Source organism: Tachypleus tridentatus, chromosome 4 (assembly GCF_004210375.1).
Source record: "Tachypleus tridentatus isolate NWPU-2018 chromosome 4, ASM421037v1, whole genome shotgun sequence".
Classification (NCBI taxonomy): domain Eukaryota; kingdom Metazoa; phylum Arthropoda; class Merostomata; order Xiphosura; family Limulidae; genus Tachypleus; species Tachypleus tridentatus.
In genome coordinates this window covers 113,852,526-113,875,106 of record NC_134828.1, presented here as the reverse complement: position 1 = coordinate 113,875,106, position 22,581 = coordinate 113,852,526, and the positions used below count along the sequence as shown (strand labels likewise).

General features: G+C 32.1%; 1 protein-coding gene across 1 annotated transcript in view; it reads left to right on the top strand.

Moving 5' to 3' along the window:
- Window positions 1-22,581, top strand: part of LOC143248199 (uncharacterized) — a 129,169-nt gene that overhangs the window by 17,162 nt on the left and 89,426 nt on the right. The window contains exon 2 of the mRNA XM_076496631.1: window positions 14,556-14,588. Within this exon, the coding sequence (XP_076352746.1) occupies window positions 14,556-14,588 (33 nt within the window). The remainder of the gene's footprint in view (window positions 1-14,555; window positions 14,589-22,581) is intronic.

The window sequence follows — 22,581 nt, the reverse complement described above, 5'->3', positions numbered from 1 at the left end:
TAATGACAAGATTGGTAACTGTGCCCTAACATTATGTTTTCACTCATTCAATCATACTATAATGACAAGATTGGTAACTGTGCCCTAACATTATGTTTTCACTCATTCAATCATACTATAATGACAAGATTAGTAACTGTGCCCTAACATTATGTTTTCACTCATTCAATCATACTATAATGACAAGATTAGTAACTGTGCCCTAACATTATGTTTTCACTCATTCAATCATGCTATAATGACAAGATTAGTAACTGTGCCCTAACATTATGTTTTCACTCATTCAATCATGCTATAATGACAAGATTGGTAACTGTGCCCTAACATTATGTTTTCACTCATTCAATCATACTATAATGACAAGATTGGTAACTGTGCCCTAACATTATGTTTTCACTCATTCAATCATACTATAATGACAAGATTAGTAACTGTGCCCTAACATTATGTTTTCACTCATTCAATCATGCTATAGTGACAAGATTAATAACTGTGCCCTAACATTATGTTTTCACTCATTCAATCATGCTATAATGACAAGATTGGTAACTGTGCCCTAACATTATGTTTTCACTCATTCAATCATGCTATAATGACAAGATTGGTAACTCTGCCCTAACATTATGTTTTCACTCATTCAATCATACTATAATGACAAGATTGGTAACTGTGCCCTAATATTATGTTTTCACTCATTCAATCATGCTATAGTGACAAGATTAATAACTGTGCCCTAACATTATGTTTTCACTCATTCAATCATGCTATAGTGACAAGATTAATAACTGTGCCCTAACATTATGTTTTCACTCATTCAATCATGCTTAATGACAAGATTGGTAACTGTGCCATAACATTATATTTTCACTCATTCAATCATGCTATAGTGACAAGATTGGTAACTGTGCCCTAACATTATGTTTTCACTCATTCAATCATGCTATAATGACAAGATTGGTAACTGTGCCCTAACATTATGTTTTCACTCATTCAATCATGCGATAATGAAACGATTGGTAACTGTGCCCTAAATGACCGTGATGTCATTATATAAGGTAGGAGATGCTTCTTTATGGCATTTTGAGATGCTGTTTAGGTGGAACTTTAGTCACTGTAGGTTTGAGAAATTTAATAGACTGCAAATACATGTTGAATAAATAGAGGACAACGTTTTGGTTTCTTTACTCAGGAAAGAAGACCTCAACAGAGACGTCAAAACGTTTCTTCCCAGTTCATTCCACAGGAAGTTGCAGCCCATTAAATTTTATACAACACGAAATTAGAACAGTTCGAAACTTTCGATTCGCCAGCCTAAAAATCTAATGAGTTCAGCTGTCCTGGATTTAAGTCACAAACGATTTTCTTAACATTTGTCTGAAATATCTTACACGTGTTTGAAAACAGAGACGTGTGCATTTCCGTTAATAAAAGTTTTATGTAAGCTAATTTATACTGTTTGTTGGGTTTCTTCTAAAGATACTTAAAAGTTGTTTGTGCTGTCACTTTTATTAAGATGATAGACTGCTACATAGGTTGACAACCATTATCATCAGCTAAATAGTGGGATTTAACTATCACTCTTATATGGTACTTAAGGTCTCAATAGACTGCTACATAGGTTGACAACCATTATCATCAGCTGAATAGTGGGATTGAACTGTCAGTCTTATATGGTACTTAAGGTCTCAAAAGACTGCTACATAGGTTGACAACCATTATCATCAGCTGAATAGTGGGATTTAACTGTCAGTCTTATATGGTACTTAAGGTCTCAATAGACTGCTACATAGGTTGACAACCATTATCATCAGCTGAATAGTGGGATTGAACTGTCAGTCTTATATGGTACTTAAGGTCTCAATAGACTGCTACATAGGTTGACAACCATTATCATCAGCTAAATAGTGGGATTTAACTGTCAGTCTTATATGGTACTTAAGGTCTCAATAGACTACTACATAGGTTGACAACCATTATCATCAGCTGAATAGTGGGACTGAACTGTCAGTCTAATATGGTACTTAAGGTCTCAAAAGCTCCATGATTACTGGTTCACTCATGGAACGAAGTTAATATTGTCTTTACTGGGATTCATTCCTCAAGAAACAATATATTTTAACTCAGGAAAAACTGATTCAATAAAACAGATTGTTCTGACGTAGAACAATTGGATTGAGGATTTGAGAAAATTGTATAAGAAGTAGAAACAGATTCGCGAAGTTTAGTAATAAGAATTGGATTACTTTGGTTTAGGTGGAGAACAGTGAGTGTCTATAGAAATAGTTAATGGTGAAGAAAAGCAAAGTGACGTTAACACATTCGTCACATGCAGCCAAACCTATGTTATATACAAAAGGAACAGTAACATCAGTTAGACAATGAAGAAATTAATGTCCTAGCTTATAAAAAACGAAAATAGGTGGCGCTAAAAATCAATAAAAAATATAAATTGTATTTCTTGTTTATTTTAGAGCTAAGCCATACTGGCTCATCTTCTGTGTCCATTGCGCAGAATCAAACCTCGAATTTTGGCGTAATAATTATCTAAATTTACCGTTGTCTCATCGGGGGACGGACAAAATGGTAATCAGTGAAGGGGGCGTTTCATTCTGTAATAATTATGAAAAATTGAGAAAGTTAATGTTGGAACCAATAAGAAAAATTGAAAGTTTATTAATAAAAAAATATAACGTCAATATAATAATGAATGCAGAATTATCAACTTAAACAGAACCTTTTGCGCACGAGGATAAACAGCAAGGCTAGAGACCCGCAGTTTTTAGGTACACAGTCTCCACAAATTTTGAACAACAAATCAGATGGAATGATTCAAGACAGTATCACACGACTCCACAAGGGTTTGAGTACAATACCTGGTTTATTTGTTGTTATTATTTTAATTTTGCACAAAGCTACACGAAGGCTGTGCTAGCCATTTCGAATTTAGCAATATATGACTCGAGAGAAGGCAGCTATTCATCATCACCCACCGCCAACTCTTGGGATATTCTTTTACCAACGAATAGTGGGATTGACCATCACATTATGTCGCCCCCACGGCTCAAAGGGCGAACATGTTTGGTGCGACGGGGATTCCAACCTGCGACCCTCAGATTGCTACTCGAGTGGCTTAACCACCTGGCCATGCCGGGCAGCATTCATGAACCTACACGTTTCTTCGGACCTCATGACATGAACAAGTGATTAGGGCGCTCAATTCTTAATCTAAGGGTCATGGATTTGAATCCATTTTACACCAAATATACTCGCCCTTTCAACTCTAAAGGTGTTATAAAGTTACTGTCAATCCAAATCGTCATTGGTAAAAGAAAAGACCAAGAATTGGCGGTGGATGGTGATGGCTAGCTACCTTCCCTCTAGTCTTACATTGCTAAATTAGAACGATTAGTACAGATAGCTTTCGTGTAGCTTTACACGGGATTAAAAACAAACAAAAAAGACTTCATGAATCAATAAAAACAAGTAGCGATTAAAGAAATAGAAAAAATAGTACTTTATCTCAAGAACAAAACTGTGTTTGACTCATGCTTAAAGTTTGTGTACTGAGCTCTTGTCAACAGATAACAGTCACTTGGTTTGCTAGAACACTATGGCCAATGAAGAACTTTCATGATTGAACAGTTTGCTTCCATCTCTTCGCGAGAGTTTTTTCCATAGCTTGAGCGAATCAAAAATTAATGTTGTTTTTATATCAGCGTTCTCTTATCTTATTTTTTTTCTTGTACTCAAGGAAAAAGGTTACAAAGCTGACAGGGATCATCTGACCAGAAATGAAGTGATTATTTGAACCGACATGGTTATTAATCAGGTATTCTTAGCTGCAAAAAATGTTCAGTTTTAGTCTGAATTTGTCAGTGACGAAGGGTGAAATGCTTAGTTTTTTTCAAAGTTCATTTTTCTTCTTGTATTATTAAGTTCGGTAAGACTTAATGCTACGTTGTGTTTTATTATTAATTCTGTAAAAAATAAGAAAAATATATAAAATGTTCGATTTATGAAATTTAATTTCAAGATGTTTTTCTGTACCGCTTGTCCAAATAAATCGAGATGAACCTTGGAGTGAATGTTGGAAGAAACCAATCTTCCATACAAACCAATCTTCCATACAATCCACTCTTATCTACTCTTTCAATTTCTTTCAGTTAAAACAAACAATAAAATTACATTTTTTAAATTGAAGTCTGGAACTGGATATATTATTTATGTAAGAAAATTGAACTTCAATAACAACCTACGTAAAACTTATGAAAGTCGATCAATACAAAAGTGGTGCGTTTTGATAGCTAAGCCTAAAGTTAGACGTATTCAGTTACGACATCCTGTGTTAGCTTAAAGTAATAAAGCATTATGTTTCGAAGTAAGAGCGGTATGTCTTAGCGATTGCAAGTATTAATATCATAAAGGACATCTCAAAAGATGTGTGTTGAGATTCAGCTGTAATATTCAACATCGAAACAGTTTGTGATAATCGAAATAAAAGTAGGCTGTGACATTCTCGATAAGAATGTGATACAACATTTTAAGGAAAGATGATACGTGTAATTTTACATCAGAGAAGGTGTAACATTTACGTTAGAGCATAGTGTAACGCTCTAAGTAAATATTAGGTGTGATATTCTGAGTAGAACAGAAATGCAACGTTCTAAGTAAAAGGAAAATGTTACATTCTAAGTAAAAGGAAAGTATTACATCCTAGTTAAGAAAAGAAGGTAACATTTTAATAAGCGTGAGGTGTCGTATTCTAAACAAAAGTAAGATTTTGTATTCTATGTAAGAGATTAGTGTAGCATTTTGACTAAATTCTAATGTAACATTCTAAGTAAAAGTGAATTGTAGTGTTCTAACTAAGAAGTAATGCAACATTACAAGTAAAAATGAAGTGTAGTGTTCTAACTAAGAGAGTAATGCAACATTACAAGTAAAATGAAGTGTAGTGTTCTAACTAAGAGAGTAATGTAACATTATAAGTAAAAATGAAGTGTAGTGTTCTAACTAAGAGAGTAATGTAACATTACAAGTAAAAATGAAGTGTAGTGTTCTAACTAGGAGAGTAATGTAACATTATAAGTAAAAATTAAGTGTAGTGTTCTAACTAAGAGAGTAATATAACAATCTAAGTAATAGTGAAGTGTAGTGTTCTAACTAAGAGAGTAATGCAACATTACAAGTAAAAATGAAGTGTAGTGTTCTAACTAAGAGAGTAATGTAACATTATAAGTAAAAATGAAGTGTAGTGTTCTAACTAAGAGAATAATGTAACAATCTAAGTAATGTTAAGTGTAGTGTTCTAACTAAGAGAGTAATGTAACATTATAAGTAAAAATGAAGTGTAGTGTTCTAACTGAGAGAGTAACGTAACATTATAAGTAAAAGTGAAGTGTAGTGTTCTAACTAAGAAAGTAATGTAACAATCTAGGTAAAAGTAAAGTGTAGTGTTCTAACTAAGAGAATAATGTAATAATCTAAGTTAAAGTGAAGTGTAGCGTTCTAACTAAGAAAATAATGTAACATTATAAGTAAAAGTGAAGTGTAGTGTTCTAACTAAGAGAGTAATGTAACATTATAAGTAAATGTGAAGTGTAGTGTTCTAACAAAGAAAGTAATGTAACATTCTAAGTAAAAGTGAGGTGTAGTGTTCTAACTAAGAGATTAATGTAACATTCTAAGTAAAAGTGAAGTGTAGTGTTCTAACTAAGAGAGTAATGTAACAATTTAAGTAAAAGTGAAGTGTAGTGTTCTAACTAAGAGAGTAATGTAGCAATTCAAGTAAAAGTGAAGTGTAGTGTTCTAACTAAGAGAGTAATGTAACATTCTAAGTAAAAGTGAATTGTAGTGTTCTAACTAAGAGAGTAATGTAACATTCTAAGTAAAAATGAAGTGTAGTGTTCTAACTAAGAGAGTAATGTAACAATCTAAGTAAAAGTGAAGTGTAGTGTTCTAACTAGGAGAGTAATGTAACATTCTAAGTAAAAATGAAGTGTAGTGTTCTAACTAAGAGAGTAATGTAACAATTCAAGTAAAAGTGAAGTGTAGTGTTCTAACTAAGAGAGTAATGTAACATTCTAAGTAAAAGTGAAGTGTAGTGTTCTAACTAAGAGAGTAATGTAACATTCTAAGTAAAAATGAAGTGTAGTGTTCTAACTAAGAGAGTAATGTAACAATCTAAGTAAAAGTGAAGTGTAGTGTTCTAACTAAGAGAGTAATGTAACAATTCAATTAAAGTGAAGTGTAGTGTTCTAACTAAGAGAGTAATGTAACATTCTAAGTAAAAGTGAAGTGTAGTGTTCTAACTAAGAGAGTAATGTAACATTCTAAGTAAAAATGAAGTGTAGTGTTCTAACTAAGAGAGTAATGTAACAATCTAAGTAAAAGTGAAGTGTAGTGTTCTAACTAAGAGAGTAATGTAACATTATAAGTAAAAATGAAGTGTAGTGTTCTAACTAAGAGAGTAATGTAACAATCTAAGTAAAAGTGAAGTGTAGTGTTCTAACTAAGAGAGTAATGTAACATTATAAGTAAGGTTTAGATGTAAAATTCTATGTGATACTGAAAGTTTGGTATACTAAACATATATGAAGTGTAGGTGAAGGTCCAAAAATGGAGTGTAGTAATTTAAGCAAGAAAGTTGTAACATTGTAAGTGAGAGCAAGGAGCAACATCGTATTGAAACGTCGTTTGTCAGACAAACATTACTATGTACAGAAAAGCAAGGGTAATTGGATGATGTCAACATTTTGAATTCCATATTCAAACCCGACCAAATGGTCTGCTAGTACGTGGACTTAGATATTCAAGAAATCTTCTCTATACCCTTCTTACCTATGATCTATATATTCATAATTGCGAAAAAACATAGAACGTAATTTTTATTTTTTATAGCTTGTTCAGTTCGCTTTACTTTTGTCCGTTAATAGACAGGTTTGCTGTTTTTACATAAAATCCGAAACTCTGTTTATTCATTTTTATAAGTGTACGAACGCTCAGATCATAAAGAAGATTCTAGAACGGAGGTTTAGAACTTCCAAGACAGGGATATTTCTTGCACGTAATAGTTTTAGAAAACACAGGAATTCGGACCAAACTTAGGGGTGATGATGAGGGAATAGGACACATCCAGAAAGAGACCTTTAAAGTCATGTAGTCCTCACAAATCACGTTCAAGTTCAGTGACAAAAATCATTCATGTGTCCTAAAGTGTCAGCACGAAATATGACTAAGAAGGATCTCTGTCTGTAAAATGACACATGTACATTGAACTGTGAATTCACCTCAAAGAGTTGAATGAATAAACGGGTATTCATAAAAAGGCCATACAAAGAAACACCAGTCAAGCGGCCGGTTACATCACAGGTGGTTTTCTGTGTGATTGGACTATTAAAACAGGCACTAGGAAAGATAGCAGGAAGGAGGGAATGGCTTTGGACATGACTGTACAATGTAGCCTTTTGTAATTAAAAATAAATGTTCATCAGAAAAGCATAACAACGTATTTAGGTTCCGAAATTGTTTTAATATAACTTATTTATTGAGGTTATTCAGACCTTCTTTCCTGAAAATAACTTAATCAATAATTAAATTAATTTATCCAAACAAAGTTTATTGAGTCATGTTTCTGATATGAGGGATATTAGCATATGAAACCTGTATAGCTGGTGTTTTCTGAAGACGGCTGGTATGGATATTAAAACTGTAATTAAAATAAAGTACAAAACAACGTTTCGACCTTCTCAGGTCATCTTCAGGTTAATAAAGAGAGTTTGCAACTGCAGAGCACATGTCTTAAGGACAAGAGTGTGAACTGGTTCGAGATTGTAAAGAGTATAGAGTTAGATGTCAGGTTATTAGTTAGTATAGGTATAAAGATTTTCCTTTATATTGGTTTAATTTTGATTTGAATGATATAGAAATAAAAGCATCTTAAGTTATTTCTTATTGGGAATTTATATTCATTGTAAAGTTGCAAAGTGCAAATAGAATATTACAGGATCTTCTATCGGATATATAAACACAAAACATTAAGCGCTCTATAGCCTAGATATTTAAGATAGATCCTAAGAAAGGATAAAGGTTTTAACTTTTACGTCTACCGCACATGTCAGATCAAGAATAAAACAACGCAATGAATACATTGGTTATTAAGTTACATGCCTGGTGGCTATGGTGATGGACTTACAATAAGCGCTGGCGGAATCGAAACCAGACACCAAACATGCTCGGCCTTTCAGCTGGATGGACGTTATAATGTGACAGTCAATCTCATTATTCGATAATAAAAACACGTCCCATGAGTTGGCGGAAGCTGCTGTCAGCTGGTTGCCTTTCCTGTGGTGAGAAACTCATATTTAACGGCGATGGCAAGTAGCTTTAACAACTTTGTTATAAAACAAATTAACTTATACATGTACATCTAACACCCAAGTATTATACATGTGTGTGGGTCTGTGTCTGTGTTCTTGAAACCAATTCTGAAACTAAAAACTCCCTTACGTGTTTATTATAACATAGACGATGGACGATCGGAATTTAATCGTCCCTAAAGTTGAAATGAACGAACAGTGGGATTGATCGTCACATTATAACGCGCTCACGGCTTAAAGAGCGAGTATATTTGGTAGAACAGGGATTCGAACCTGTGACCCACAGATTATGAGTCGAGCCTCCTACCATTTTACCATGCCAGGCCCTAAAACAATAAATCAGATCAGATAATCAGATAGAAGGCAGCTGGCCAAGAGCACCCACCACCTATTCTGAGCAGCTCTTGTCTGAATGATTGATAAAATGTAGGTGTCGCTCTTTCAGCTTATCCGCGGCCACAAAGTGGGGAGACATTTTTGCTTCAACAGGATGCGAATAAACAAATACGTGACCTAATAGTCTGGACATTTCTATCGTACAGAACATAATTTTCTGGAATGTTCAAAGCTGAGGAGTAGGTGACAAACTCATGAGTTTTGTCTACAAGCGTTGACTTCTCATGTGGAAAGTTCTTTCACTGGTGTTACCAATTACCGTCATGCTGTATATTGCCACCATATCGTATCTTTATCTTTAACTTTCCCTAACACACCAAGCAACCCAGCCATTTTCGTGTTGATTATATTCTATAGCGTTAAGTATACCAAGGAGTTCTAAAAGGGCGTGTGTTCTTGTTGATTTTTTTTTAAATATGTCTCCAAATAAAACGTCCAAAGAAACAATAGTTGTCTATCGCCGAACGACAGTGAAAACCTAACTTTCACAGCGTTACAACTTTACAATTTTCCTTTCTCTAGGCCTAAAGTGAATCGAGATGTTACATACACACGTTTTCTTTCATAAAATCTTGGGTTTAATTATTCTTCTGAATCTCAATTGTTCTAATTGTGTATATCAAGAGATTTAGAAAGACGAAAATTACAAACTACATTTTTTAGATTAGGGCCAAATTTCAATCATTAGCTCTCATCACTTGTCCCTGTAAATATTTCATTTTCTTATGAGGCCCTGGCATGGCCAGGTGAGTTAACGCGTTCGACTCGTAATCTGAGGGTTGCGGGTTCGAATCCCCGTCGCACCAAATATGCTCGCACTTTCAGCCGTGGGGCGTTATAATGTGACGGTCAATCCCACTATTCGTTGGTAAAAGAGTAGCCCAAGAGTTTGCGGTGGGTGGTGATGACTAGCGGCATTCTCTCTAGTCTTACACTGCTACATTAAGGACGGCTAGCGCAGATAGCCCTCGTGTAGCTTTGCGCGAAATTCAAAACAAAAAACAAACCTTTTCCTATGTCTGGGTTGTAGGTTAAGCCTACATATGATGGTATAGTGAACACCGCTCTTACAGCGCTTAACTTTCTCATTAGTTTCAATTTCATGTAGGTATTCTGCCTATCAGTCTTTGTAAAAGGGTGAGTTTACATCTGAAATATTTCATTTTCTAAATTTTTTTCGAATGTAGGCTAGAAACAGATCGTCTTTGATGTTAATGTAAGCCAACAGAAACTTGCAATAAAAATGCGACACGAAATGACTACTTGCTCACTTTCCTCTTCAGACTATTACAGGTACTATTACAGACTGTCGTCATAACAACCGTTTCTATTGTGATTATTTTCTTGTTACCATTTTTGATGTCAGAAGCAGCTCGAAGAGACTGTTATTTATCGACTTCTTGTATTTTTAGCATCAACTATGACGGAGACTGAGTGTTATTTTGATGATTAAACAGCAGAAGGTATTTGTTTTTACTGTAGTTGCAATAAACTCGTATTTAGAATAATTAGAAATCGTGTTTGCTTTACGTTGTTGAATTTTCCGCAAAGCTACGCGCGGGTTATCTGTTTAGGGTTAGCTGACCCTAAATTTGAAGTGATACACAAGAGGAAAACAAGTTAGTCAACATCAGCAGTTGTCAGCACCTTCTTTATCAATAACTAGTTAGATTTTCCCTTAAACTGTAACATCCCATGGCTGAAAGGTAGAATATATTAAATGGTGGGGTTCAAACCCGAGACCCACAGAGTACGAGCCAAGTGCCGTAACTACTAAGCCTAAAATTTCTGAGACAATTAATTGCCATGTTTTGTCCTGACACGAAAGTAAACCAAGAAATCTGGTGTTTCTAATAGTCTGCCAGCTTTTAACCAGTGTTAGTATCATATGATAATCTTCACCAAATACCAGATAGAATTGTGCTTTAAATGAGTGTAATACTTAAGCTAAATATTTAACGGAATTAAACAAACACGTTCAGTATCGTTTCACAATGTATAATTATTCTACGAAAATTACAAAAAACTTAGTAAGTCGTTTCTTCTCGTGATGGGGCGTTACTGAGACAATGCTGTGTCTCGTACTTACTGGTATCGGGTTGTTCACTGTGGGAATTTGTTATGCTCAGGTTTGACTTGGATGCTTGATTTCTAATATTATCCTAGTCAAGTTTGAGCTGGTGTTTAAATAAAATAAAACCTCAGACGCTCGGTGTACCAAAAGGCTAACTGAAGTATTATACACGTTGTATATCGAAACTCCTATTGACTCGTAACACGAGGATCACAGGGTCTAATCCCTATCACACCAAACATACTCACTCTTTCAGCTGTGGGGGCGTTATTTGTGACTGTAAAAGAGTAGCCTAAGAGTTGGCGGTAGGTGGTAATGACTAGTTGCCTTTCCTCTTGTCTTACTCTGCAAAATTAGGGACGGCTAGTGAAGATAGCCCTCGTGTAGCTTTGCGAGAAATTAATAAAAAACGAACACACTCTTAGAGCCATCGTGAAAGGAACTGAAACATGTGTTTTAAACAGTTCTGTAATGATTGCAGTGAATTACTTTTTAAGGTAATAATTCGTCATCTGTCACTGAAACTAGAAGGATATATAATGTAATTTATAAATCCACAAACCTTTAACACTTAAGAAACAATTCTTCTAGTACAATATTGTATACGTATTAAAATAAGTCTTACCTTGAAATACGTATTTCAAAGTTTTTCAACATTAAACATGAAGAGATACATCTGATTGGTTATGTTTGATCATTAATTTAGTAACATTGTGAACTGAAATCAAAAGTTTTCGCAACTCTGTATGAGACTTTATGTATGGTACTAAATATTAAAAAACATAAGTGGGCCGCCAGTTCTCGTTTCTCTTTGATTTTGTGAATACACTGGATGGAAGTTCCAAGTAATAGAAACTCTAACCGTTTCTCATTCTCGGAGTTTTGTGCCACTTTCATTTCAAACAAGTTTAGTTGATTGTTTGTTTTGTTTTTTGTAATTTCGCGCAAAGCTTTACGAGGACTATCTGTGCTAGTCGTTCTTAATTTAGCAGTGTAAGACGAGCGAGAAAGCAGCTAGTCTTCACCACCCACCGCCAACTCTTGGGCTATACTTTTAACAACGAATATTGGGATTGACCGTAACATTATAATCTGTTAAAGAATATGTTTGTTTTCTTAATTTTTCGCAAAACTACACGAGGGCTATCTGCACTAGTCGTTCCTAATTAAGCAATGTAAGACCAGAGTGAAGGCAACTAGTCATCACCATCCACCGCCAACTCTTGGGCTATTCTTTTACCAACAAATAATAGGATTGATAGTATGTAATGATACCCCCGTGATTGAAAGGAAGACCATGTTTGGTATGACGAGGATTCGAACCCGCAACTCTCACATTGTGAGTAGAGCACCCCAACCACCTTGCCATTCTGGATCCGGATAGAAAAGGAAGTTTACAGTAAATTACTTACCAGAGTATTTCTGTTCCTTGTTTTACCACTGCTTGTAATACTGCCGGAGGTTTCAAAATTAACATGTTTAAAACTGTTCAGAAGAATGAATCTCAACTCAGTACTGAGTGCAGATAACTTCAGAAGATAAAAACAAATTACGAGGTTATAAACCCCTCCAGTATTACAGTATAGTGGGGCTGACCTATAGCTTGAACGTGAAATACATACAAAATAACCCCCCCCAGATGGGCAGCGGTGTGTCTACAAAATTACAACGCTAGAATCCAGGTTTCGATATCTGTGGCGAGCGGAGCACAAATAGCCTCTTATGTAGCTTTGTGTTTGACTTTAATAAAAACATCAAATACAAATTAAAGAAACTTAATTACCTCTAAAATATTTTATCTTCGAGAGTTCGTGGCTCGCGTCTCGTTTCTATCAAAACGCACTCCGTATTTCGAAGACGACGATCAATTCCCAATGTTCAGTCTGATGAGAGTAACCCAAGAGTTGGCGTATGGTGATGTCGACTAAGTACCTTCCTTCTAGTCCATATATTTAACTCCAATCATTATAGTGACATAAGTAATGTATATACTTCATACTGTTAGCTTTTATCCCAGTATATTTGCTTTTTAAAACATGAATAAAATCTTCAAAAATAATAACAGGAGATAGTGGTGGTTTTTCAAAAATTTAAACTTCCATAACACTTTTTAAATTAAGCAAAATCTATAAACTTATTAAGCTATTCCGAACATTATCAGAAATAATGACTTTTCAATAATTACATGATTCACACTCGTTTCATGTATAAATATCAGTTTATTTGGTTGTTTATCTTCCTCACAGACTCAAGTTATCATTTAAATAATTACATGTTTTACAATACTTTTATTGAAAGCTTTTGTCTCAGTGAAATGGAATAAACTTACGTCTTTTTCACTCGATAAGTTCGCATTATTTGATATAAATAAGTAAGTTTTCGAAATGCTTTTTTTTCTTTTACCACAATTAATATTTTGTTGGCTTGTCTCAAACTTTTTTCACAAAACTACTTAAAATCCTGTCTATTTCCGTCCCTAATATTAGAAAATGATTTTCAGAAAGAAATCAGCTTGTCAAAAATTCTGCTGCTAAAAATTAGGTCATTTTTAACTGACAAAAAGTTGGATTTGGCTGTCTCACTTATAACTGACCCACAGCTCCAAATAACAAAGCATTTTGTCTGCGTGTGTGAGGGAAGTCAATGGGACGTGATCCACGAACCTTCGTATTGTCATTCCAAACACGTTAGCCATTAATTCTTTACACAAAAGACAGTAATTAAGTTCTAAAGTTTAGAAGATTTCTTGCATAATTCCACCATGATCCCAGGAAGCAGCCTCGATATGACATTTTTGTTCTCTTTTGTTACATTTTGAAAATTCTTCTGTGGTCGTGTATATAAACAAACACATAGAAATGTTTATATTATTTATTGAGTCAGACATTATCCTGTAATTATTCGAGCAGAGCTGCGACCGGAAAGTCCATGGTTCCAACCACGATTTCGTTGTGTGTTTTATAAGTTTAAGATGTGGGTTTAACTTATTTCGGGTTTGTTTGTTTTTTTATAATGTGTCAATTTTATATGTTTTATAAGGTGCCATTTTCATCTATAACAATTACTTAGCTCACGTGTATCTTTAACCGTATTCTAATGAAAGCTAACTATATACCTGCATAAACTTTTTCTACACATGGAATGTTAAGGTACTTTCATTAAATAAACGTGGCATTTCATTTGCTGTCGGGTTTCAAGTATTTAATTTGAGGGTTGATTCAGATAATGTTTTTCAAATGTTTCGTATGCACTGAATTGTCTATAGTAACATGAATCAAGTCACTTGTTCTAACTAAATTTGTCTTGGTTTTAATAATATAGCAGGGGTTTAGTATGATTTTTACTTGAAGTAAAAGTGTACCTCAGGATGGCTGGTATGTGTATTAACACTTTTACCAAAATAAAGCAGCAGACAAGGTTTTGACCTTCTTAGGTCATTTACAGGTTAACAAAAAGATAGTTTTGTTTAATAACAATATACATATATAGTAAACTGACAATTGTTTCATTGTCAAACAAAAGTTGATTGTAGTAAATTGTCTAGAATGAATTAAGAATTCTTTTTAAAGCCTAAAGAAAATTATTTTAATTTCATAAGTTGCTACAGAATTGTTCTTTCAATCTCATGTCCTTCTCTATTTTTATTATTTTTCTTCTATTTTCGATGTTCTCTTATGGATAACCCATATCCTCCACCTCCATTGTAGAGATAGAAAGATTTGAAAGTCCCTATGGGCGAGGTGAGTAGTGTTTATTTAATTTTAACATGTTAATGTATGTTTTACTAAGTTATATATGGAATAAAAATGTTATTAAAAACTTGTTTTGTTCGTTTTTTTTAATTTCGCGCAAAGCTGCACGAGGGCTATCTGCGCTAGCCGTCCCTAATTTAGCAGTGTAATACTAGAGAGAAGACAGTTAGTCATCACTACCCACACCCAACTCTTGGGCTACTCTTTTATCAACGATCGTCACATTATAACGCCCCCACGGCTGAAAGAGCGAGCATGTTTGGAGCGACCGGGATACGAACCCGCGATTCTCAGATTACGAGTCGCACTTGTTAACACGCTTGGCCATGCCGGGCCTATTAAAAACTTAAAAATACATGTAAAGGTTTCACTTAATGTATTGTGCTAATACTTAGTTGAATTAAATAAAATCACAACAATATATTTCCAAACTATAGATACGCACCACATTTTTAACGGATTGACTTCTGTCAGGCTGGGCCTATTAGTTAGCTTACCAGGATGTTGAGTTGGGAGCCCAAGATTTGAGCGACGATTTTTCTCTAAACACATTCCACTCTTTGAGCTGTGAGTGCATTCTAAGAGTTAATCTCATTACTCAGATCTGAGTTGTCCGGTAGGTGGCGAATACCCCAGAGTAGTTGCTTTCCCACTAATACAAGTTAAAAGCCAAGATTGTTTGTATTCAAACCTCAGACCTTTGACCTGGCTAACTAGTAAATATGCCGTCCTTATTAAAAATACTCTCTTCTGCCCTACACCCGAAAATAATTACCCACAATAACAAAGTCATCCAACTCTGAAGTCGAGCTTTTTGTACCAAACGTCGAAATACTTAAACACTTGTCACCATTTCTCATATATTTATTTTAAGTACTGACTGAAAACCGTCTTCAATGAAAACAGAGCCAAATATACGTTTATTTATCATACTCCATGTTTCAGTTTACGACTCTAATTATTAATGGTTTGTCACAATTAGTGGTGTGTACTATAATATAAGTGTTATTATTAATGGTTGTCATAGCAACTAATGTGTACTACAATCTACGTGTTATTATTAATGGTTGTCGCAATTAGTAATGTGTACTATAATCTAAGTGTTACTATTAATTGTCGTCACAATTAGTAGTGTGTACTATAATCTAAATGTTACTATTAATGGTTGTCACAATTAGTAGTGTGTACTATAATCTAAGTGTCATTATTAATGGTTGTAATAGCTAGTAATGTGTACTATAATCTAAGTGTTATTATTAATGGTTGTCATAGCAACTAATGTGTACTACAATCTACGTGTTATTATTAATGGTTGTCGCAATTAGTAATGTGTACTATAATCTAAGTGTTATTATTAATGGTTGTCATAGCAACTAATGTGTACTACAATCTACGTGTTACTATTAATGGTTGTCACAATTAGTAGTGTGTACTATAATCTAAGTGTTACTATTAATGGTTGTCACAATTAGTAGTGTGTACTATAATCTAAGTGTTATTATTAATGGTTGTCACAATTAGTAGTGTTTACTATAATCTAAGTGTTATTATTAATGGTTGTAATAGATTAGTAGTGTGTACTATAATCTAAGTGTTATTATTAATGGTTGTCACAATTAGTAGTGTGTACTATAATCTAAGTGTTATTATTAATGGTTGTCACAATTAGTAGTGTGTGCTATAATCTAAGTGTTATTATTAATGGTTGTCACAATTAGTAATGTGTACTATAATCTAAGTGTTACTATTAATGGTTGTCACAATTAGTAGTGTTTACTATAATCTAAGTGTTACTATTAATGGTTGTCACAATTAGTAGTGTGTACTATAATCTAAGTGTTATTATTAATGGTTGTCATAGCAAGTAATGTGTACTATAATCTAAGTGTTACTATTAATGGAGGTCACAATTAGTAGTGTGTACTATAATCTAAGTGTTACTATTAATGGTTGACACAATTAGTAATGTGTACTATAATCTAAGTGTTATTTTAATGGTTGTCACAATTAGTAGTGTGTACTATAATCTAAGTTTTAGTATTAATGGTTGTCAAAATTGGTAATATGTACTATAATCTAAGTATAATTATTAATGGTTCTTATAGCTAGTAATGTGTACTATAATCTAAGTGTTATTATTAATGGTTGTCACAATTAGTAGTGTGTACTATAATATAAGTGTTATTATTAACAGTTGTCACAATTAGTGATGTGTACTATAATCTAAGTGTTACTATTAATGGAGGTCACAATTAGTAGTGTGTACTATAATCTAAGTGTTATTATTAATGGTCGTCACAATTAGTAGTGTGTACTATAATCTAAGTGTTACTATTAATAGTTGTCACAATTAGTAGTAAGTACTATAAGCTAAGTGTTATTATTAATGGTCGTCACAATTAGTAGTGTGTACTATAATCTAAGTGTCATTATTAATAGTTGTCACAATTAGTAGTGTGTACTATAATCTAAATGTTATTATTCATGGTTGTCACAATTAGTAATGTGTACTTTCATCTAAGTGTTATTATTAATGGTTGTCACAATTAGTAGTGTGTACTATAATACAAAGTGTTACTATTAATGGTTCTCACAATTAGTTGTGTGTACTATAATCTAAGTTGTGTGTACTATAATCTAAGTGTTACTATTAATGGTTTTAACAATTGGTAGTGTGTACTATAATATAAGTGTTACTATTAAAGGTTGTCACAATTAGTAGTGTGTACTATAATATAAGTGTTACTATTAATGGTTCTCACAATTAGTTGTGTGTACTATAATCTAAGTGTTACTATTAATGGTTTTAACAATTGGTAGTGTGTACTATAATCTAAGTGTTATTATTAATGGTTGTCATAGCAAGTAATGTGTACTATAATCTAAGTGTTACTATTAATGGTTGTCGCAATTAGAAATGTGTACTATAATCTAAGTGTTACTATTAATTGTTGTCAAAAATAGTAGTGTGTACTATAATCTAAGTGTTACTATTAATGGTTGTCACAATTAGTAGTGTGTACTATAATCTAAGTGTTACTATTAATGGTTGTCACAATTAGTAGTGTGTACTATAATCTAAGTGTTATTATTAATGGTTGTCACAATTAGTAGTGTGTACTATAATCTAAGTGTTATTATTAATGGTTGTCACTAAGTGTTATTATTAATTAGTAGTGTGTACTATAATCTAAGTGTTACTATTAATGGTTGTCACAATTAGTAGTGTTTACTATAATCTAAGTGTTACTATTAATGGTTGTCACAATTAGTAGTGTGTACTATAATCTAAGTGTTATTATTAATGGTTGTCATAGCAAGTAATGTGTACTATAATCTAAGTGTTGCTATTAATGGAGGTCACAATTAGTAGTGTGTACTATAATCTAAGTGTTATTATTAACAATTGTCACAATTAGTGATGTGTACTATAATCTAAGAGTTATTATTAATGGTCGTTACAATTAGTAGTGTGTACTATAATCTAAGTGTTACTATTAATAGTTGTCACAATTAGTAGTAAGTACTATAATCTAAGTGTTATTATTAATGGTTGTCAGAGTTAGTAGTGTGTATTATAATCTAAGTGTTACTATTAATGGTTGTCACAATTAGTAATGTGTACTATAATCTAAGTGTTACTATTAATGGTTGATTCAAAATTAGTAATGTGTACTATAATCTAAGTGTTATTATTAATGGTCGTCACAATTAGTAGTGTGTACTATAATCTAAGTGTTATTATTAATGGTTCTCACAATTAGTAATGTGTACTATAATCTAAGTGTTATTATTAATGGTTGTCACAATTAGTAATGTGTACTATAATCTAAGTGTTATTATTAATGATTGTCACAATTAGTAATGTGTACTATAATCTAAGTGTTACTATTAATGGTTGTCACAGTTAGTAGTGTGTACTAAAATCTAAGTGTTACTATTAATGGTTGTCACAATTAGTAGTGTGTACTATAATCTAAGTGTTATTATTCATGGTTGTCACAATTAGTAGTGTGTACTATAATCTAAGTGTTATTATTAATGGTTGTCACAATTAGTAATGTGTACTATAATCTAAGTGTTATTATTAATGGTTGTCACTATTAGTAGTGTGTACTATAATCTAAGTGTTACTATTAATGGTTGTCACAATTAGTAGTGTTTACTATCATCTAAGTTTTACTATTAATGGTTGTCACAATTAGTAGTGTGTACTATAATCAAAGTGTTATTATTAATGGTTGTCATAGCAAGTAATGTGTACTATAATCTAAGTGTTATTATTAATGGTTGTCACAATTAGTAATGTGTACTATAATCTAAGTGTTATTATTAATGGTCGTTACAATTAGTAGTGTGTACTATCATCTAAGTTTTACTATTAATGGTTGTCACAATTAGTAGTGTGTACTATAATCAAAGTGTTACTATTAATAGTTGTCACAATTAGTAGTAAGTACTATAATCTAAGTGTTATTATTAATGGTCGTCACAATTAGTAGTGTGTACTATAATCTAAGTGTCACTATTAATAGTTGTCACAATTAGTAGTGTGTACTATAATCTAAATGTTATTATTCATGGTTGTCACAATTAGTAATGTGTACTTTCATCTAAGTGTTATTATAAATGGTTGTCACAATTAGTAGTGTGTACTATAATCCAAGTGTTACTATTAATGGTTGTCACAATTAGTAATGTGTACTATAATCTAAGTGTTACTATTAATGGTTGATTCAAAATTAGTAATGTGTACTATAATCTAAGTGTTATTATTAATGGTCGTCACAATTAGTAGTGTGTACTATAATCTAAGTGTTATTATTAATGGTTCTTATAGCTAGTAATGTGTACTATAATCTAACTGTTATTATTAATGGTTGTCACAATTAGTAATGTGTACTATAATCTAAGTGTTATTATTAATGGTTCTCACAATTTGTTGTGTGTACTATAATCTAAGTGTTACTATTAAGGGTTGTCGCAATTAGTAATGAGTACTATAATCTAAGTGTTACTATTAATGGTTGTCACAGTTAGTAGTGTGTACTATAATGTAAGTGTTACTATTAATGGTTGTCACAATTAGTAGTGTGTACTATAATCTAAGTGTTATTATAAATGGTTGTCACAATAAGTAGTGTGTACTATAATCCAAGTGTTATTATTAATAATTGTCACAATTAGTAATGTGTACTATAATTTAAGTGTTACTATTAATGGTTGTCACAATTAGTAATGTGTAATATAATCTAAATGTTATTATTAATGGTTGTCACAATTAGTAGTATGTACTATAATCTAAGTGTTATTATTAATTGTTGTCACAAATAGTAGTGTGTACTATAATCTAAGTGTTACTATTAATGGTTGTCACAATTAGTAGTGTGTACTATAATCTAAGTGTTATTATTAATGGTTGTCACAATTAGTAATGTGTACTATAATCTAAGTGTTATTATTAATGGTTGTCACAATTAGTAGTGTGTACTATAATCTAAGTGTTACTATTAATGGTTGTCACAATTAGTAGTGTGTACTATAATCTAAGTGTTACTATTAATGGTTGTCACAATTAGTAGTGTGTACTATAATCTAAGTGTTATTATTAATGGTTGTCATAGCAAGTAATGTGTACTATAATCTAAGTGTTACTATTAATGGAGGTCACAATTAGTAGTGTCTACTATAATCTAAGTGTTACTATTAATGGTTGACACAATTAGTAAATTGTACTATAATCTAATTATTATTTTAATGGTTGTCACAATAAGTAGTGTGTACTATAATCTAAGTTTTAGTATTAATGGTTGTCAAAATTAGTAGTGTGTACTATAATCAAAGTGTTATTATTAATGGTTGTCACAATTAGTGATGTGTACTATAATCTAAGAGTTATTATTCATGGTTGTAACAATTAGTAATTTGTACTATAATCTAAGTGTTAATATTAATGGTCATCACAATTAGTAGTGTGTACTATAATCTAAGTGTTACAATTAATAGTTGTCACAATTAGTAGTGTGTACTATAATCTAAGTGTTATTATTAAGGTTGTCACAATTAGTAATGTGTACTTTAATCTAAGTGTTATTATTAATTGTTGTCACAATTAGTAGTGTGTACTATAATCTAAGTGTTACTATTAATGGTTGTCACAATTAGAAGTGTGTACTATAATCTAAGTGTTAATATTAATGGTTTTCATAGCTAGTAATGTGTACTATAATCTAAGTGTTATTATTAATGGTTGATTCAAAATTAGTAATGTGTACTATAATCCAAGTGTTATTATTAATGGTCGTCACAATTAGTAGTGTGTAGTATAATCTAAGTGTTATTATTAATGGTTGTCATAGCTAGTAATGTGTACTATAATCAAACTGTTATTATTAATGGTTCTCACAATTAGTAATGTGTACTATAATCTAAGTGTTATTATTAATGTTTCTCACAATTAGTTGTGTGTACTATAATCTAAGTGTTACTATTAAGGGTTGTCGCAGTTAGTAATGAGTACTATAATCTAAGTGTTACTATTAATGGTTGACACAATTAGTAATGTGTACTATAATCTAAGTATTATTTTAATGGTTGTCACAGTTAGTAGTGTGTACTAAAATGTAAGTGTTACTATTAATGGTTGTCACAATTAGTAGTGTGTACTATAATCTAAGTGTTATTATTCATGGTTGTCACAATTAGTAGTGTGTGCTATAATCTAAGTGTTATTATTAATGGTTGTCACAATTAGTAATGTGTACTATAATCTAAGTGTTATTATTAATGGTTGTCACTATTAGTAGTGTGTACTATAATCTAAGTGTTACTATTAATGGTTGTCACAATTAGTAGTTTTTACTATCATCTAAGTGTTACTATTAATGGAGGTCACAATTAGTAGTGTGTACTATAATCTAAGAGTTTTTATTCATGGTTGTAACAATTAGTAATGTGTACTATAATCTAAGTGTTATTATTAATGGTCGTTACAATTAGTAATGTGTACTATAATCTAAGTATTATTTTAATGGTTGTCACAATAAGTAGTGTGTACTATAATCTAAGTTTTAGTATTAATGGTTGTCAAAATTAGTAGTGTGTACTATAATCAAAGTGTTATTATTAACGGTTGTCACAATTAGTGATGTGTACTATAATCTAAGAGTTATTATTCATGGTTGTAACAATTAGTAATTTGTACTATAATCTAAGTGTTATTATTAATGGTCGTCACAATTAGTAGTGTGTATTATAATCTAAGTGTTACTATTAATAGTTGTCACAATTAGTAGTGTGTACTATAATCTAAGTGTTAATATTAATGGTCATCACAATTAGTAGTGTGTACTATAATCTAAGTGTTACAATTAATAGTTGTCACAATTAGTAGTGTGTACTATAATCTAAGTGTTATTATTCAAGGTTGTCACAATTAGTAATGTGTACTTTCATCTAAGTGTTATTATAAATGGTTGTCACAATTAGTAGTGTGTACTATAATCTAAGTGTTACTATTAATGGTTGTCACAATTAGTAGTGTGTACTATAATCTAAGTGTTAATATTAATGGTTTTCATAGCTAGTAATGTGTACTATAATCTAAGTGTTATTATTAATGGTTGATTCAAAATTAGTAATGTGTACTATAATCCAAGTGTTATTATTAATGGTCGTCACAATTAGTAGTGTGTACTATAATCTAAGTGTTATTATTAATGGTTGTCATAGCTAGTAATGTGTACTATAATCAAACTGTTATTATTAATGGTTCTCACAATTAGTAATGTGTACTATAATCTAAGTGTTATTATTAATGGTTCTCACAATTAGTTGTGTGTACTATAATCTAAGTGTTACTATTAAGGGTTGTCGCAATTAGTAATGAGTACTATAATCTAAGTGTTACTATTAATGGTTGTCACAGTTAGTAGTGTGTACTAAAATGTAAGTGTTACTATTAATGGTTGTCACAATTAGT